Below are 21396 nucleotides of genomic sequence, written 5' to 3' on the forward strand. Positions count from 1 at the left end.
CATGTCCTCTGAATAGATACCTAGCAGTGGTATTGCCAAGTCATATGGCAGTTCTATACTTAGCTTCATGAGGAACTGCCAAACTGCCTTCCGCTGTGGTTGTACCATTTTACATTCCCACCAACAGTGGATAAGTGTGCCTCTTACTCCACATCCTCTCCAGCACTTTTCTGTTTTCTGCTTTATTGATGATGTCTTTTCTGATGGGTGTGAGGTAATATCTCATTGTGGTTTTGATTTGCATTTCCCTAATAGCCAGGGAAATTGAGCTTCTTTTCATGTGCCTTACTTTTATTTCCTCTTCTGAGAAGTGTCTGTTCATGGCTTTTGCCCATTTTGTAATTGGGTTGATTGTCTTTTTGTTGTTGCGTTGAGCAATCTCTTTATATATTCTGGATACTAGACCCTTATCTGATATATCATTTCCAAATATTGTCTCCCTTTGTGTAGTCTGTCTTTTTACTTTCTTGACAACGTTCTTAGTTGCACAAAAGTGTTTAATTTTGAGGAGTTCCCATTTATATATTTCTTTCTTCAGTGCTTGTGCTTTGAATGTAAGATCTAGGAAACCACCTTCTATTATAAGATTTATGAGATATTTCCCTACATTTTCTTCTAACAGTTTTATGATCTTCAATCTAATGGTTAGATCTTTGATCCATTTTGAGTTAATTTTTGTATAGGGTGTGAGATATGGATCCTCTTTCATTCTTTTGAATGTGGACATCCAGTTCTCCAAGTACCATATATTGAAGAGACTGTTCTCTCCCAGGTGAGTTGGCTTGACTGCCTTATCAAAGATCCGTTGTCCATTGATGAGAGGTTCTATATCTGAACACTCCATTCGATTCCATTTGTCAGTGTATCTATCTTTATTACCAGTACTATGCTGTTTTGACCACTGTAGCTTTGTAATATGCCTTAAAGTCAGGTAGTGTGAGACTTCCCACTTCATTTTTCTTTCTCAGGATATTTTTAGCTATTCAGGGCACCCTGCCCTTCCAGATAAATTTGGTTATTGGTTTTTCTATTTCTGAAAAGTAAGTTTTTGGGATTTGATTTTTTTTTTTTTAAATGGGCAGGCACCGGGAATTGAACTCGGGTCCTCTGGCATGGCAGGCGAGCATTCTTGCCTGCTCAGCCACCGTGGCCCGCCCAGTTTTGGGGATTTTAACTGGTATTGCATTGAATCTATAAATCAGTTTAGGTAGAATTGACATCTTAACTCTGTTTAGTCTTTTGATTTCTAAGCATTATGCCCTAGGAGCACAACCCTCAGCAAGGAAAAACCCCTGAAACTGATTTATCTCTACAAATCAGATAGCAAACCATGACTCCTGGAAGCCATAAATGTGTTGAGGGAAGGGGGAGTCAAAGAGCACTGGGTTCACATTCTGTCACATTCTCCATCCTTGGTGGCTTCATCCATAAAATAGGACTATGGGTGCCTAGTTCTCAGGATTGCCATGAGAATTAGATGAGGTAATATAAATCAAGAACCCAACATGGTGGGGGTGCGACGGTGGCTCAGTGGCAGAATTCTCGTTTGCCATGCTGGAGACCTGAATTCAATTCCCGATGCCTGCCCATGCCAGCATGGTGCCTGGCAAGTGATGTTGGTGGCTGTTACCATCATTATAATATGGGGGGGGGGTTAATCTATGGAGGTTACATGGAGATGATTTAAAGAACACTAGGATGTGGCTATGTGAACATGGGGGAAAGAGAGAATTCCAGGTGGAGGGCCAGCTTAGAGCACAGTTGCTGAAGTTGATATCTGTCCTAACAGCTTCTGGTGATTGGACTTAAACCATGCAGTCCTGAGCCAGGGTGATCACATGATCCTTTGACTATGACATCACCTCTGGTTGGTCATTGTGGAAGGGCTCCTTATTAATACTCGTTGGTAACACAAAGCAAGACAAAAGGGCACATTTAAGTTCAGCTGAAGTCTTGCTCAGTTCTAATGCTGACTGACACTCTGGCAATTAAGAAAACATTAAACATCTCCTTAATTTAGAGTCCATGAAAGTCCATGGGGATTAAGCAGGAACCTCATCTTTCAACTCAATAAAGGAATTTTTTTTTAAGTATAAGAAAACAGAGCTAAAAAATCTATGCCCTGTTTTCAAGAGAACAGGGAACAAATAGTAGGTGAATGCAAATTATGTCCCAGACAGAAGACATCCCAGGTCTTTTCCTTATTTGCACATATCTTTGTGAAGTCCATGTCTCCTATTCTTTGATTTGTTTTTAAAAGATGATTTTGACTAGGGCATTTCCTAATATGACTTATATGGGCAGTTTAATTGAACACCATGAGTACATGGAACCTTGAATAGGGCATGAGATTTTGTAGGTTTGTCCAGAGGGATGCCCCAATAAATCCCAAAGTGTTTAAAAAAGAAAAAAAAAAGTGATTCTGGTTGCTATGGGGAGAATACGTTGTGGGGTATTAAAGCAGTAGCAAGGAGACCGGTTAGGAATCTGGTACATTAGTCTGGTAAGAAATGACACGGTTTGGGCAATGGTGGAAGCAGTGGGGCTGGAAGGAAATAGATGAATTTAGGTTAAGTTATTAGAAAAAATCTTGCAGATTTGTGAATGGAATGATGTGGGAAGAGCAAGAAAGAGAGGATCCAAGTTGCTTGAACAACTAAATGACGGTGGTGCCATTAATGGAGAGGGGAAAGTTTGGGGTGAGGGAATCAATAAATGGATTTGGGTCTTGTTGAGATTATTTAATATATTTCTTAGACATCCAGAAGGGGTGGTCCCAGAAGCCATGTTGGGAAGGGCAACACAGCCTCCACAGCTCCAGTTGCGGTACCCTACCCTGTTCCCCCGACCTAACACTAAACTTTTAAAAAACATATTTAACCCTCATAAAACCTTATAAGTTTGGATTAACACCGTTTTATAGATGAAAAACAAGATTAAGAGAGGTTGAGTTGTCCAAGATCACATACCTAGCAGTAGACCCAGGATTGTTAAATTCTCAAGAAGAAAGTTATAATCTAACACTTATTTTCCTTGTGAAAACAGATCCTTGAATACAAGCAGTTCTTAATAGGTCAATTTACTTAGTAGAACACCAAAAATGTATTATAAACCCAAAAAGAGGCTCTCTAAGATTTATTAATTTTGTTTTATACACGTGCAAATAGATTAGTGCTTATTTTCATGACTACCAAGTAAATTTAATAAAGTAAACATAGAAAATTAATTTGTTGATTATTTGTTAATAGCAAACTCTTTTGTAAGAAGATTGAGCGACTGTTTGATCCTGAGTACTTGAATCCAGATTCTCGGAGTAGTGCAGCAACGTTATATAGGTATGAAAATGTGGTATTCTTTGATATGTTGTATACTACAGCTAAATTCTTTAATTTTACTAAATTTTAAATTGTCATCTTGGATGTTTTTTATATCTTCTTTGTATTTTAGGTGCTATTTATGTAAAAAACTTTTAACCAAAGAAACGGAAAGAAGAATTCCTTGCATTCCTGGAAAAATCAATGTGGATCAACATGGAAATATTATCTACATTCACATAAGGTATAGTGAAAATAAGTACAACTTTTCACACATTTTTAATGTTTTATTGAATTTTACAGTAGATCAAGATTTATTTTCATGTGAATTTTGGCAAGTACAGAAGATTGTCTTTAATTTTCAATTGTCATAATTTATTTATTGGGTCATCATGTTTTTTTCTGTATTCCATAATTGCATAACCATTTTTCCCCTGTAAGTTCAAAGTAATTTCTCATTCTGAATGAAAAGGAAGGTTATAAATTGCTAATATCTCAAGAAGGGAGAAACTTTAAAATGTATGTATTCTTTAACATTCTACTGCTAAGAATTTATCCAAAGGAGTAACATTGGATTTAGGAAAGCATTTTAACCACAAGAACATCTATTGCTATTTTTTAAGGAGAGAAAAAATATGAAACACCCAAATGACTAAACAAACTAAAGTGTGTCTTTACAACAGTATAGCTATGTAAAGCACATCTAGTCAGTTATTAATGTTCAGCTTTTACAAATATGTAAAAGAAATTATTAGTGGTAAATTATGTGAAAAGAATAGGTTAAAAGACAAGCTGGAGATGTGTTCACTAAAATGTTAACTGTCATGTTACCTTTGATAGTATTATGAACGAGTTTTATTTTATTTTTACCTGTTCTTTTTTCTACAGTAACAATGATAGCACTTTTATTAAAGAAAAAAACCTATAGAAGTGTTACATTTCATATTTTAAACATTAAAACAGAAGCACAGGGAAACATTTAACACTTGACCCTAGTATCAATAGTGCAGTCAACTTGTAAACGTTTTTCTTTCAGCGTAGGAATCTTCATTAATTATTTTTAGGCACCAGAAATGTGGTAGTGTTTGTATTGAGATATGATTCACCTTTTGAAAGTTGCTTCCCTTCTAACAGAATACCTATAAATATGGAAAAATTAATTGTGGAAAAAGTACTTGATAGTACAAAAATTGTTTAAATAACTTTTTAAAAACAAATTCTACCTATGTAAATTGTAACTGCATATGATATTGTTTTATTTCTTTAGCTAAGGACAAAAGTAGCAAAAGTTAGAAAAGATTAAAATAGGGACTTGGAAGAAAATGGGGACTTGAGTTACACATAACTATTGGAAATGTGCTTTTAAGTCTTTGCTATTTTTAAACTTCATACTATTTAATTACAAAATGGGGATTGCCAAGATATAAATATATGTAGCAAACGGTATTATTTATTCCAAAATGATTTTTGAAAATAATATAAAGAATTAATTCACTCTCCATGCACTGGAGCCCTGTCCCCCCCACTCCATGCCCAAGCACCACTGCCCCACCACCTCATCCCACTAGTCCCGGCACTCATGCCCCATGCCCCCATGCATGTATCCATTGATGCCCCTCCCCTGCCCCTCACATCGCAACCCCCCATGTCCAGCAAACACGCACACCATGTCCCCATGCCTAGTGTGCACACACACACCGCCATCTGGTCTCCCCCTGCACACTGACCCCCCATCCCCATATGCACTCATGTACCTCCACATCCCACCCTGACTCATGATCCATCCCTTGATCTTCGTACAAATACGATAACGCCTTAGATGACTGAGGGAAATTAACTTCCAAAGTAATCCTGTCAACATAACTAAATGCCTTGAAGGCAACAGAAAATCAGAAAGCATATGAAGATGTAGACAGATATAGCCCAGCCTAATGACTAAATTAAAACACTGAGGGCATCAAGGAGATCAAGAAGACACTAAAAGAGCATAAAGGCAAAATTGAAAGAAGAAATAGAAAAATAGCATGTATCACAGAGATTAAAACTACTGTAGACCAAATCAGAAATATACTAGAGACACACAATAGCAGATTTAAAGAGACAGAGAAAAGAATAACCAAACTAGAGGACAGGACACTTGATTTTGAATGCCCAAAAGAGCAAATGGCAAAAATGGTGGAAAATTTTGAATTGGATCTCAGGGAAATGATGGATAACACAAAGCGCACAAATGTAACAATCATTGGTGTCCCAGAAGGAGAAGAGAAGAGTCAAGTGCTAGGGAGATAAGTTGAGGAAATAATGGAGAAAACTTGTTAACACTTAAAAAAGACATAAATATGAAAATTAAAGAAACCCAGTGAACCCCAAATATTATAAATCCAAATAGGCCTACTCCAAGACACATACTAATCTGTCTGTCAAATGTTGAAGAGAACCAGAAAATCCTGAAAGTGGCAAGAGAAAAGCAATCTGCGTACAGGCGGAACAACGTAAGACTATGTTTAGACTACTCAGCAGACACCATGGAGGCAAGAAGGCAGCAGTATTATATATTTAAGTTTCTGGAAGAGAAAGAGTTCTAGCAAAGAATTCTGTACCCAGCCAAATTGTTCTTCAAAAGTGAGGGAGAGATTAAAATTTTCACAGACAAAGACAGAAAGAATTTGTCAACAAGGACAAGCCCTACAATAAATACTAAAGGGAGTTCTGTCAGCTGAAAAAAAAAGACAGGAGAAGGAGACTTGGAGGAGGGCACAGAATGGAAGGGAAAAGAGTATGTAAATCTGATGAATAAAATCCAACGGAGGGCAGTGCGATGGTGGCTCAGAGGCAGAATTCTTGCCTGCCATGCCAGAGACCCGGTTCTATTCCCTGTGTCTGCCCATGCAAAAAAAAAAAAAAAAAAAAAAAACCAGCAAAAAACCAGTGGATAAGATGGTAGATTCAAGAAATGCCTTTACAGTAATAACTTGGAATATTATTGGGCTAAACTTACCAATTAAAAGATACAGATTGGTAGAATGAATGAAGAAGTGTGATCCATCTATGCTGCTTACAAGAGACTCATTTTAGGCATAAGAATATAAATAAATTGAAAGTGAAAGGTTGGAAAAAGATGTTCCATGCAATCTGTAACCAAAAGAAAGCCGGAGTAACTATGCTAATATCAGACAAAATAGACCTTAAATGTAAAGAAGTCATAAGAGACAAAGAAGGACATTACATACTAATAAAAGGGACAAATCATCGAGAAGAAGTAACAATCATAAATGTTTATGCTCCCAATCTGGGAACTCCAAAGTACATGAGGCAAACATTGGCAAACTGAAGGGAGCAATAGACATATCAACTATAATAATGGGAAACTTCAGTATACCATTCTCCTCTGTAGATAGAACAACCAGACAGAGGATCAACAAGGAAGTAGAGAATTTAGACTATTTGATAAATGAATTAGACCTAACAGACATATACAGGTCATTACACCCCCAAACACCAGGATATACATTCTTCTCTAGTGCTCATGGAATATTCTCCAGGATAAATCATATACTGGGGCACAAAACAGGTCTTTGAATAATTTCAGTGTTTTAAAATTTATAAAGGACTTCTCTGATCACAATGGAATGAAACTGGAAATCAATAACCGTGAAAGAACCAGAACTTTCACAAATATATGGAGATAAATAACATATTCTTAAACAACCAATGGGTCAAAGAAGAAATAGGGAAATCAGTAACTGTATGGAGATTAATGAAAATGAGAATATGGCATATCAGAAAACTTACAGGATGTGACAAAGTCAGTGCTGAGAGGGAAATTTATTGCCCTAAATGCCTATATTAAAAAAGAACAAAGGGCAAAAATCAGGGACTTAACAGCTCACCTGGAAGAACTAGAGAAAGAATAGCGAACATCCCCAAAGCAAATAGGAAAGAAACAACAAAGATTAAAGCAGAAGTATATGAATTTGAGAACAAAAAAAAAAGCGATAGAATTAATAAACCAAAAGTTGTTTCTTTGAGAAAATCAATAAAATTAACGGACCTCTAGCTAGGCTGACAAAGAGTAAAAGAGGATGCAAATAAACAAAATAAAAAATGAGAGGGAGATCATCAACACAGACCCTGAAGAAATAAAAAAGAGGTCATAAAATACTATGAACAATTATACATCAACAAACTAGACAACTTAGATGAAATGGACAAATTCCTAGAAACACAAGAACAAGTTACACTGACTCAAGAAGAAATAGACATCTCAGCAAACCAATCACAAGTAAGGAGATTCAATCTCTCATCAGAAATCTTCCTACAAAGAAAAGCCCAGGGCCAGATGGCTTCACAGGGAAATTCTATCAAACATTCCAAAAAGAACAAACACCAATCTTGCTCAAACTCTTTCAAAAAATTTAAGAAAAAAGGAAAGCTACCGAACTCATTTTATGAAGCCAACATTGCTCTTAATACCGAAACCAGATAAAGATGCTATAAGAAAGGAAAGCTATAAGAAAGGAAAACTACAGGGTGACCTCGCTAATGAAAATAGATGCAGAAATTCTCAACAAAATAATAGCAAATTGAATCCGGTAACAAATTACAAGAATTATACACCATGACCAAGTGGGGTTTATACCAGGGAATGCAAGGGTGGTTCAACAAGAAAATTAATCAATGTAATAGCACATTAACAAATCAAAGGGGAAAATCACATGATCATCTCAACTGATGCTGAAAAAGCATTCAACAAAATCCAACATCTTTTTCTGATAAAAACACTTCAAAAGGTAGGAGTTAAAGGAAATTTCTTCAATATGATAAAGGGCATATATGAAAAATTCATAGCCAGCAATGTTCTCAGTGGTGAGAGACTGAAAGCCTTTGCCCTAAGATCGGGAATGAGACAAGGATGTCCTCTGTCACCACTGTTATTCAACATTGTACTAGAAGTTCTAGTTAGAGCAGTCTGGCAGGGGAAAGAAATAAAAGCTATCCAAATCAGAAAGGAAGAAGTAAAGTTTTCATTATTTGCAGATGACATGAGACTATGCTTGAAAATCCTGAGAAATCTATGACAAAGCTCCTTGAGCTAATACATTCAGCAAAGTGGCAGTGTGCCCATTTGAAAATATTATGTACCCCAGAAAAGGCATGTTTTAATCCTGATTCAATCTTGTGGAGGCAGCTGTTTCTTTTAATCCTAATTCAATACTGTGGTGCAGAAGCATTTGATTAGATCATCTCCATGGAGATGTGACATGCCCAATTGTGGGTATGACCTTTGATAGATGCAGATGTGACTCAATCCATTCTAGGTAATCTTGATTAGTTTACTGGAATCCTTTAAAGTAAGGAAAAAAAGAGGAATCATTTTGGAGAGAGCCAGAAATGACAGAATCCTCAGAGCTGACAGAGAAAGCAGATATAGACGCTTGGAGAAGAGTTGCTTCAGAGACATAGACATAGATGTTTTTGGTGATTCTTGGAGTCCAGCAAACATCACCATGAGATGGTAAGCAGGCCAGAACCTGGAGAGAGCCACGGAAAGCACAGAGATGAAAGCCAGAGCTGAGAAGCAAAGTCAGGAACCTCCACAGGAACAGAGGCTGAGAGCATTGGATCCCAGGAGCAAGGGACCAGCAGTTGCCAGCCACGTGGCTACCCAGCTGACAGACGTCTTCCTAACCCGTTGGCCTTCCTTGAATTAAGGTGTATTTCCCTGGATGTCTTAATTTGGACACTTTCATAGGTTTAGAACTATAAACTTGTAACTTATTAAATTCCCCTTTTTAAAGGCCATTCCAGTCCTGGTATATTGCATTCCAGCAGTTTACAAACTAATACAGGTAGAATATAAAATTAATGTGCAAAAATAAGTAATTTTTCTATACAAAGGCAATGACCTCACTGAGCAGACAATTAAGGAAACATTCCATTCAAAATAACAACTAAAAGAATAAAATATTTAAGAATAAACTTACCTAGGAATGTAAAGGACCTGTACACAGAAAACTAAACATAGCTATAAGAAATCAAAGAAGATTTAAATAGGTGGAAAGACATTCCCTGCTCATGGATAGGAAGGTTAAATGTACTTGAAATGTTAAATCTACCCAAGTTGATCTACAGATTCAATGGTGTACCAATCAAAATTTCAACAACCTACTTTGAAGAATTGGAAAACCTAGTTATCATATTTATTTTGAAGTGAAATAGACTGCAAACAGCTAAAAATATCCTAAAAAAGAACAAAATGGCTTCCTGATTTTGAAGCTTATTATAAAACCCAGTGGTCAAAACAGCATGGTACTGGCATGGAGGTAGAAGTATTGACTAATGGAATCAAATTGAGAGTGCAGAGATAGACCACCAAATCTATTGACAACTGATCTTCAACAAGGACCCCAAATCCACTGAACTGGAACAGAATAGTCTTTTCAATAAATGGGCATAGAAGAACTAGATATCAATAGCCAAAAGAATGAAAGAGGACCTTTACCTTACACACTCTGTAAAAATTAACTCAAAGTGGACCAAAGACCTAAATATAAGAGTCAGTACCATAAAACTCCTAGAAAATATAGGGAAACATCTTCAAGACTTAGTAATAGGAGGTAGCTTCCTAAACTTTATATCCAAAGCACAAGCAATGAAAGAAAAAGTAGATAAATGGGAGCTCCTCAAAATCAAATACTTTTGTACCTTAAAAGACTTCATCAAAAAGGTTAAGAGGCAGCCAACTCAATGGGAGAAAATATTTGGAAATCACACATCGCTTAAAGGTTTGATATCCTATATATGTAAACAAATTATACAACTCAATGACAAAAGACCAAACAGCCCAATTATAAAATGGGCTTAAGATATGAATAGGCATTTTTCTGAACAGCAAATACAGATGGCTAAAAAGCACATGAAGAGATGCTCATTTTCATTAGCTATAAAGGAAATGCAGATCAAGACTACATGAGATACCACTTCATAACTATAAGAATGACTGCTATTAAACAAACAGAAACTACAAATGTTGGAGAGGATGTGGAGAAATTAGGACACTTATGCACTGCTGGTGGAAATGTATAATAGTACAGCTGTTAAAGAAGACAATTTGGCAGTTCCATAGAAACCTAAATCGAGTTGCCCTATGACCTGGCAATATATGACCCAGAAGAACTGAAAGCAGTGACATAGACAGATATTTCCACACTGATGTTCATAGCAGTATTATTCACAATTGCCAAAAGATAGAAACACTCCAAGTGCCCATCAACAGACGAGTGGATAAACACAATTTGTGGTATATACATACAATGGAATATTGTGCAGCAGTAAGATGAAATGACTTCCAGAAGCATACAGCAAGATGGATGAACCTTGATGACATAATACTGAGTGAGAGGAAGCCAGGTACAAAAGGATAGATATTGTTTGATTTTGCTTGTATGACCTTGGTAAAGGTAAACTCAAAGGCTTATACAGAATATAGGGGACCTAGGGATACACGGAAGCATGGGTGAATGGTTAGCTAATGAGGTTGATCTTAAATGTAAGAGAATGGATAGAAGTGAAGGCGGCTCGAGTTCATTAGTGGGTCTGTAAGTAATATTGTCATATTGAAGGTGAAAATGATTGAAAGGGGTTGTACAGAGCCAGGAAACCCACTGACTAATACTATAAATATAAATAAGTTCTTGCATGAGCTAATATAAAGCTATGAATCTTGTACAAAGAATAAATAATATCTTTTGCATGCTATAGGCTACGTTTAACAGGAAGACAGCAATAGTACCACAGCAATAACAGGGGTGAATAAATGGGGGGAAGGACAAGAGTTAGGAGGAGATCTGGATTTTCTGTTTGGTGAGGGTGTGTTTATTGGTTATTTTCCTCTTGAGAGTAATGAAAATTATCTAAAATTGAGAGTTGATAATTATACAACTAAGTGAGGGTAATGTGAGACATGGACTGTTGACTTTGGACATTATACATGATACCCAATGGATGAAGGTTACTGAAGGCCACACTGACTGAGAAGTAGAATAGCAAACTATGGTGTGTATACATGATCTAATATTGTGCTCTGCAGAAAGGAACAAAATCATGAGGCATGTAATGAGGTGAATGAACCTGTGGGACATTATGTGATGCAAAATAATCCAAAAACAAAAGAACAAATATATATTGTATGGTCACATTTAGAAAATATTTATAAGAAAATTGAAGCCTATATTGTAAACTCTTATAGCAGTCACATTTAGTCCAGAGCTGTAATTATATACAAAAACTAACTAGATTTTAAGAGGCTGTGTCATATATATATAATACACACACACACACACACATATATACATATATATATATATATATAAAACCTGGTATTTTCCTGAAACTCTGGGTACCTGTGTGACACAGAGCAGGAGTTCTGCAGGTCTGAAAGGCAGCAGTGCCATGTGTAACAACTGTTAAAGAAACTGAAAAACAGATCAGGATTCAATTAGAGAGAAGAATGAAGCTGATCAGGCGGGGACTTAAGTAAATCAGAAAACAGGGGTAAGGAGGACATTGTTTGTATTTTAAAACTTCACTTACTCTATGAGACCAAAGGAGGAGAGATTTATTTTGTCCAAAACCTAAATTTTCTGTAACACATAATCTATTTCAACCTGTCTGGATAAAATAATTTAAACAACCCAAACACGTGGAGCCCAGAATGAGAATGGGGTCTTGTAATTCTGTATAGCTTAATGTAGTGCTTGGATACATCCCAGAGTGTATTGAGCAGATAATCAGAAAGTATTGGCAAAGTCACTTGGTGGATGGGAGAAAACATACGGAATTATTAAACTTACCAGTAGGAAAACCCCTTATACTGCCTAAAACATTAGGGACTCCCAAATCAATATGCCAACCCTTTGATCTTCCTCTTGTGAACCTTACTTATGTAGGGGAAAAGCTAAGCCTACCTATAGTTATGCCTAAGAGTTACTTCCAGAGGACCTCTTTTGTTGCTCAGATGTGGCCTCTCTCTCTCTCTAAGCCCAAGTCTGCAAGTAAAGTCATTACCATCTGCCCTACGTGGGACATGACATCCAGGGGTGAAAGTCTCCCTGGCAACGTGGGATATGACTCCCAGGGATGAGCCTGGCCCTGGCACCATGGGATCGGCAATGTCTTCCTGACCAAAAGAGGGAAAGGAATTATAGCAAAATAAGGTATCAGTGGCTGAGAGAGTTCAAATAGAGTTGAGAGGCTACTCTGGAGGCTACTCTTACGCAGGCTTCAGCTATATATTGGTATTTATCATGGTTTGCCAACCCACAACCAAAACCATTCCTGCCAATCCTAAAGAATACCTAGGGCATTATATAAGATTCCACAGAGGTTCTATGCAGGTGGGTAACTTTCCAGATACCTGCATCCTCCAGATGGGTCCCCTGTCCGATAAGTTCTTTAATGTAGAGGGACCAGCCACTCCAGAACGTGAACTAGTTCCATTGTCCTATCTCATATTATCAACAGCCCTTTCCAGCATGAAAAATTTAGAATGGGCATAACACGAATACCCCTAAAGTTTGGGAGAAAGATGATAGGAGAAGGAGTTATTAACACAGAAGTTAGGATTTAACAAATGAATGTGACTGCTGAATCATTATATTAATATTGCTTTTAGTCTCCAGTGTCTTGTAGCAGCTACAAGGAAAAACCTAAAATTGTAAAACTGTAACCCATATCAAACTCTGAGAGCTGTTCTACAACTAATTGTTGCAGTGTCCTTTGAAATTTATTGCATTTTTATATATATGTTATTTTTCACAATAAAAAGTATACATTAATGAAATGCTTAGAATCACAATATCAACTTATTTTACAGTATATGCAATTACAATAAAGATTCCGTGTAACAACATATGCCTAAGTCCCAGATGTTGGCCTGCTTCAAACTGTATTTAATTTGTAACTCTTCAAGTAGTTTAGCAAAATAATTTGACAGTGAACCTTTCCTATTTATTTTAGTTTTCCACAGAATAGATAAACTCCCAAATGAAATATCATCCACCTTTCAGTGTGGCCTCACCACACCCATTATTTAGGAAAGCTGCAAATTTAAAAACATTTGTCTACAGCAGATTGTTTGCCTGTCAAATAGTGTAACAATTCAGGCTCTTTTCCCCAGAGATAAGACTTGGGATGTTCATGAGTATTTGAATAGTCTTTTTGAAGAATTAAAGTCTTGGAGAGATGTATATTGGCGTTTGTGGGGAACAGTCAACTGGCTAACTTGTTCAAGATGTTATCAGGTGAGAATTTTTGTTTTTTTTTATATTTTTATTGAAAAATACCCCCCCACGAAAAGTCTAAGCATATTATAGAATCAGTGGCTCACAATATCATCACATAGTTGTATATTCTTCACCATGATCATTTTTAGAACATTTGTATCATCCCAGAAAAAGAAATAAAAAGAAAAAACCTCATATATCCCATAACCCCTTACCCTCCCTCTCATTGACCCACAGTATTTCAATCTACCCGATTTTTAACCTTTATCTTTCCCATTATATATTTATTTTTTATCCTTATTTTTTTTTTTACTCATCTGTCCATGCTCTGGATAAAAGAAGAGAATTATATATATATATATATATATGTATGTATGTATGTATACATGTGTATATCCTGCTCTGCAAACATTGACAACAAGACTGTTTTGAAATATACTTTTAATATGTATGCTTGGATGTGCTTTATCTGATTATCTTGTTAAACTCTTGGCAAAAATAATGGTACCATTAAAACATTGCATGCCTCTAGCTTCATTTCTCTTGCTGTGTTTCTTCTTACTCTTTTTTATTTTATTGCTGAAACGATCATGCCATGCTGAATTTTTAGAAAACCAACAGTGACCAAACCCAGATAATTTTCAATGGAAAGAAAATACAGTATCCACTTTGCTTCTAATTATTTCCAGCTGAAACTGTTTCTCCATCAGCCCATAAGTTTCTTAAGAAATTCAGAAGCATCTTTACAGGCAGGATGTTATTGATTTGTCCTTTTTATTCTAATATTTGTGTTCTTCAAAAGTTTTTGTCCATTTTTTATAAATGAAGTAGTATAATAAAGGCACAAGCAAGCTTACTATTTGAAGAAAACTGTAGTGAACCCTTTTCTTTTTTCTTTTTTTTTTTTGTTAAGAGTCTTTTATTTATTTATTATTTAATTTTCTTACATGGGCAGGCACCACGAAGCAAACTTGGTTCTCCAGCATGGCAGGCGAGGGCTCTGCCACTGAGCCACCGCAGCCCGCCCAGTGAACCCTTTTCTAATATAAATAGTTCAGTCATTCCTAATTCCTGATTAATCTTATGTATCAATTCAAAGTTTTCTACATAAATATTCTACATAGGAGGTAAACCCCTGAAGTCTTTCTACTCCTATTAATTTTCCTCTCTCACTTAGCTTGTGATTTTCAATAGGGGAAGGAAGAGCAGCTAATAAAAAAGATGTGTAATTTCATTGTGGGAATGATAATTGGTTTTTAATCTTTTTATTCAGGCCTTTCTCTGTGTTGAATTTTCACATTGTCAGTATCATTCAGAAGCAGTGGTTTATCCTACTGCAGCAAGTTCACTGAATACTGTTGGGACTGGAATTTATCCTTGCTGTAACCAAAAGGTTCTTCGATTTGATCCCACTCAGCTTACAAAGGTAAATCTTGAAAGTTGCTCTTTTGTAATAGCACCTGGTAACAATTTTTATTTAAATCGTCTCCCCTTTTATTGTTTACGAGTATAAGAGCAATACATTCATGTAGAAAAGACTTCAAACAATTATAGCAAAAAGTAGAATTATCTCACCACACCATTCCCCCATTCTGCACCTCTTACGTAGTTCACAGTTTCCTTTTAGACTTTGTTTTCTATATTTCAGGCACAAATTGTATGTAATTTATTGGTATTGAAAATAGGATCATACTATTCATAGTATTCTGTAATTTGCTTTTTTTAAAATTCATTGGTATACTGAGGCTATCTTTATATGTCATTTTATTTAGCTGTTGTGTAATATTCCAAGCTGTGCTTATATGACCATTTATTTAACCATTCTCCTATAGATGAACATTTAGGTTGCTTCCAGATTGATAGTATCATAATATTGTAATGAATATCCTTGCACCTATATCTTGGTGCACTATGTGAGTATTACTATAGATTAGGTTCATTGATCATTAACACTTTTGAAAATATTGTGAAATTAAATTTCATGAGCAGATGAAAGGAACCTAAAGCTCTTCCCTGTCGTCATCCATACAACAGTTATTTAAAAAGCACCACAGATGTGCCACACACTGGGTAAAGCAGAAAGTAGTGTGTAAAATTAGACAGTTTCTGCTTTCATGGAGATTATAGTTCAAGCCTTCATAACAGAAAGGAAGAAAAACTCACAAAGAAATGTAAAATTGTACCTATGACAAATGTTTGAATACATACAAAGGGCCATAAATGTCTGTAATCCCTAGAGTGTGACATGCCCACTGAAGTCAAGGAAGGCCTCCTTAAAGAGTTGACATTTGAGATCTGAAGGGTGGATAAGAGTCTATGAGGCAAAAAAGGGAAGGAAGAGCATTTCAGTCAGAACAGTGACGCCAGAAGAAGCATAGTCAGGTAAAAGAGGCTGAAAGAAGGTGGTACAACAGTGGCTCAGTGGCAGAATTCTTGCCTGCCATGCCAGAGAACTGGGTTCGATTCCCAGAGCCTGCCAATGCAAAAACAATAATAATAATAAAATAGAGGCTGAAAGAAGGCTGCCTTGGCTATTACAGAAAGTATGCATAGTTCCAGGCAAATTTGGGGAGAGACATAGGGGTCAAGACATGCAGGAACTCGTAGGTTATGTTAGAGGATTTTTTCTTTCTCCCAAATTTGGAAAGTAGGAAAAATCAAGTCTTCACACACTCAGCCAAATACTGCTGAGAGGTCAAATAACATAATGGAAAATAAAAATGTGTATTTGGCTGTGGTGATCTGGAATTCATGGTATCCTAACAAGAGCCATTTTGATGTGGTACTAGATCCTGAAACCAGGTTGGTGTGGGTTCAGGGCTGAAAGATTTGAGTGTCAGGTGAAGGAACAGAAACAGTCTAAATAAAACTCTTTGGGGAAATTTGAGCAAGGGAGAAGAAGGGTTAATGAATAGGTTGTGGGTGTTTGTTTATTTGCTTTGTTTTAATAGGAGAAACATTTTAGAAGTCTGTGGGAAGGATCCACTTGGGAAATAGAGATTGATAATGAGGTTTATGAAGTGGCAAAATTGAGGAAGATACAAGCACAAGTGGCAGTATTAGTTTAGACAGGAGGTAGGGCAACTCCGCCTTTATAACAGGAGAGACCAGGAAGAGTAGGATGGTTGCAGATATTAGTAAAATTGTGTTTGTCATTTGGATGATAAATTTATCATTAAATTAACTCTTTGGCTACTTGTTTTCTATTTATTGGTTGTATTAAATACCAATATTCCATTCAAATTGAGAGGATTAAAGGAATAAATAATAATCCAATCCAATGCCTTTTCTGTTCTCTGTTAAAGTAGAATATAAAGCCATGTGCTAAGAATGAGGAGAAAGAGAGTTCCAAGGTTTGAAGAAAGTAGAGAAGGTTTGAAACGGTCTTTTTTGGCAAACAGATGAATTACTTCTCCAGAGAATGGTTGTAACCATAAACTTACAGTGAAATTCAACATACCTTTTTATATGACTTTTCCCAGCAGCTCTTGGCTGCTCGAGTGCAGGCTTGGAGAAAATAGGTAGTTGAGTTCTTCCACAGTTGGGGTTTTGCAAGATGAGTATGATGAAATTTAGGGGCAAGGGAGTTAGAGTATTGGTATGAACATTCCAGTCTGAAATGATGGATCATGGAATTTAAGATGAATTAGGAGTTTTTCCATATTTGCAAACTATCACCAATTTTTTTAGTCAGAAATTTTATTAGTGAGGTAATTGTTTACCCATATAATGTTCGTATTTGATGTTTTAAGTTGATATTTTGCCAGAAAAGCTATTTAAATTGGGCATGAGACTTAAAGCAAATTGGGATTAGCTTTCACAGGCCCAAGAAATGTCATCAGTTCATGATTACTGTTAAGTTTTTATAGTAACTTAATTTTTAGTCATTGCATTTCTTTGTGATCATGATGTATACATTTCAGCTATCATATTTCCACATTGCTTTGAGCAAAATATACTTCTAAAAATTATAACTCCTTGGCTGCTTGCTTTCTGTTTATTGGTTGTATTAAATACCAATATTCCATTCAAATTGAGAGGTGTAAAGGAATAAATAATTATTACACTCTGATACGTGACTATATGGGTAATGATTGAGGTGATTTTTGGCCTAACTGAAATCTAAATAGTTCATACAGTAATTTCTGTTTCCAGTAATGGTAGACTCAGTAATTCAGATCAATCCTCCTTTAAAAGCCAAGTAAAAAAGGGAATGATAAAATGTAAACATCATCATATTAAAAACATCAAGAATTAAGAGGCAGTGTGAAATTAGTGTTCATATAGAAGACAGTGGGAACTGTGCTGGTTTGAAACTGTTGTGTACCCCAGAAAAGCCATGTTCTTTTCTTCTTAATCCAATCTTGTGGGGGCCAACCATGTTCTTTTTATTTTAATCCTGATCGATATTATAGGGGGGGAACCTCTTGATCAGGTTGTTTCCGTGGAGCTGTGACACACCCAAATATGGGGGTGGCCTTTTGATTAGATTATTCCCGTGGAGGTATGATCCCACCATTCAAGGTGGGTCTTGATTAGTTAACTGGAGTCCTTTAAAAGGGGAATCGTTTTGGAGAAAGCTCAGATGCAGACATTTGGAGAGATGCTTGGAGTGCTAACCACAAATAGAAAGAGCCCAGCAGACATCACCTATGAGATACTAAGCAAGCCAGAACCTGGAGAGAGCTGATATAAAGAAGCTAAGTGAGAGCTCACAGACCCTTGGAAAGGAATCTACTGGAATCAGAAGCTGGAAGCAATGAAACTGGGAAGAAAGACCAGCAGATGCCAGCCACGTGCCTTCCATGTGACAGACATTAGCCTTTCTTTGGACTGGAAGCAAGAACCTCAGATGCCAGCCACATGCCTTCCAAGCTGACAAATCTCAGATACCATTCGGCCTTTCTTCAGAATCAAGATATCCTTTTCTGAATGCCTTAGTTTAGACATTTTAAAGTCTTTAGAACTGTAAACTTGTAAATTAATAAGTCCCCTTTGTAAAAGCTGATCCATTTCTGGTATATTGTGTTCTTGCAGCTTTCACAAACTAAAATAGGAACCTAAAGCAGAAAGCTGGCACTCAGGGCCATTTTTCAAACATATTCGCATAAAGTTGTTCATAATATCCTCTTATTATTTTTTTTAATGTTTACATGATCTTTAGAGATTTTTCTGTTTGTAATCTTGATGTTGGTTATATCTTCTCTCTCTTTTTTTTCTTAACTACTCAAGCCTGTAAAGGAGGTTTATATATTTCTTTAGTTTAATTTACTGCCCTTTATTCCTTCTATTGCTTTTTTAAAAAAATATTTTTATTGAGAAATATCCAAACATGTACAGTTCAACCATATTATACAATCAGTGGCTCACAATATCTTCATATAATTGTGTGTTCTTCACCATGATCGTTTTTAGAACATTTGTATTACGACAGAAAAATAAATAAAAAGGAAAAAAAAAGAATTCATACATCCTATAACCCTTATTCCTCCCTCTCATTGACCCACAGTACTTCAATCTACCCAATTTTTACCCTTTTTCTCCCCCTATTATTTATTTTTTATCCTTTTTTTTTTTTAACTCATCTGTCCATACCCTGGATAAAATGAGCATCAGACACAGCGTTTTCACAATTACAGGCACATTGTGAACGCTGTATAGTTATACAGTCTTCTTCAAGAATCAAGACTACTGGAATACCATTCAATAGTTTCAGGTACTTCTCTTTAGCTACCAATACACCATAAACTAAAAAGGGATATCGATATAATGTGTAAGAATAGCCTCCAGTATAACCTCCTGACTCTGTTTGAAATCTCTGAGCTACTGAGACTTTATTTTGTCTCATTTCTCTCCTCCCCCTTTTGATCAAGAAGGCTTTCTCATTCCCATGATGCTCAACTCATCCCAGGGAGTCCTGTCCCATATTGCCAGGGAGATTTTTACCCCTGGGAGTCATGTCCCACATAGGGGCGGAGGCAGTGAGTTCACCTGCCAAGTTGGCTTAGAGAGAAGCCACATCTGAGCAACAAAAGAGATTCTCTGGGGGTGACTCTTAGGCTTAATTTTCAGTAGGCTTAGCTTCTCCTTTGCAGGAATGAGCTTCATAAGGACTGTCCTAAGACTGAGGACTCAGCCTGTTGAATTTATTGTCCCCACTGCTTACTATCAGAAATTCCCCATATGGGGAAGTTGAATATTTCCTCCTTTTTCTCCAGTCCCCCAAGGAAACTTTGCAAATACTTTTTTATTGTCTGCTCACATTACTCTGGGATATATTAGGGCATCACGCTAACCTGTACAAACCAACAAGATCTCATGCCTTCTTCAAGATTCCAGGTAATTATGGTGTTCATGTAAACTGGCCATATAAGTTATAGTAGATAATGTGCTCTCCCAATTTTCTTACTTTCTGAGATGGATACTTAGCTCACTAATTTTCAATATTTCTTTCCTGATCAATGCTATAATTTTAGCTATATCCCATAAATACTAATGTATGGCTTTTTTTTTCTTTTACTTCATCTCTCACATTGGAAGATGTGACTGGCATCTTAGGTCCTTGCTCCTGGCTCATTGTTTCCAGCTTCTTATTCCAGTGGCTTTCTCTCTAAGTGTCTGTGGGCCTTCACCTAGCTTCTCGAGGGCAAAACTCCGGCTTTCATCTCTTAGCTTAACATCTCCCAGGGCCAGAGATTTCTTCTCTTGAAGCATCTGTGCCCTGGTTTGATACAGCATCTCTGTCGGCACTCCAGGCATCTGTGTGTGAGTTTTCTCCAAGATGTTTCCCCTTTTAAAGAACTCTAGTAAGACTAATCAAGACCCACCTTGAATGGACAAGGTCACACACCTCTGTGGAAATGATCTAATAATAGGCCACACCCACATTTTTGTGTGCCCCATCTCTCTAGACAATTCCTGGATAAACACACCTGACCAAAACTGACACAAGAAGAAATAGAAAATCTAAATAGCCCTATAGCCCTTAAAGAAATTGAACTGGTAAAAAATTTTTTCTACAAAGAAGACTCCAGGTTCAGATGCCTGCACCAGTAAATTCTACCAACTATTTAAGGAAGAAATAATCTCAGTCTTAGACAAACTCTCCCAGGGAAGGAAAAAAAATACACTTCCTAAATTATTTTATGAGGCTAGTATAAGTTTTGATATGAATGCCTGGTGAGAACATAAGGATATGGATAAGGATAAGGAAAATTATAGGACACAATCATTCATGAATATCATGCAAAATTATAACCAAAATATTAGGTATCTAAATCCAGCAGTAGGTAAAAAGGATACTTATCATGGCCAAGAGGAGTTCATTTCCAGGAATGCAATGTTAACATTAAACAATATATCAGTGTAATTTGCTGCAATAACAGATTTAAGGAGAAAAATCATTTCCATAGATGTAGGGAAAAAAAATAAAACTTCCATAGCTTTTCAAGGTAAAAATAACAACAACAAAAAATTCTTACCAAATTCAAGAATAAAAGGGAAATTATTTAATCCAATAAAGAGTAGCTAATTTAGAAACTTAGAAAATACCCACGTCATAGTGAAACATATTGAGGTTGGAGCACAGTAAGGGTATCATCGCCACCACTCTTCTATTCAAATTGAACTGGAGTTCCTGGAGTATATGTTAACTCACGAAAAGTAAAGGTAAAAGAAACAAACCTTCATAATTTGTAGATGGTATTATATACATAGAAAGCCACAGAGTATCTAACAAATTATTAGAATTAATAAAGAGTTTAGGAAAGCTGCTATATTTAAAAAAATCAATTTACAAA

General features: G+C 36.3%; 1 protein-coding gene across 5 annotated transcripts in view; it reads left to right on the forward strand.

The window, feature by feature from the left end:
- Positions 1 to 21396, forward strand: part of SANBR (SANT and BTB domain regulator of CSR) — a 90643-nt gene that overhangs the window by 38168 nt on the left and 31079 nt on the right. For all 5 annotated transcript variants that reach the window (XM_077134312.1, XM_077134315.1, XM_077134313.1 and 2 more), the window contains 4 exons: positions 3249 to 3335; positions 3448 to 3558; positions 13492 to 13615; positions 14871 to 15023. In XM_077134312.1, the coding sequence (XP_076990427.1) occupies positions 3249 to 3335; positions 3448 to 3558; positions 13492 to 13615; positions 14871 to 15023 (475 nt within the window). The remainder of the gene's footprint in view (positions 1 to 3248; positions 3336 to 3447; positions 3559 to 13491; positions 13616 to 14870; positions 15024 to 21396) is intronic.

The sequence above is a fragment of the Tamandua tetradactyla genome, chromosome 17 (assembly GCF_023851605.1).
Source record: "Tamandua tetradactyla isolate mTamTet1 chromosome 17, mTamTet1.pri, whole genome shotgun sequence".
NCBI lineage: Eukaryota > Metazoa > Chordata > Mammalia > Pilosa > Myrmecophagidae > Tamandua > Tamandua tetradactyla.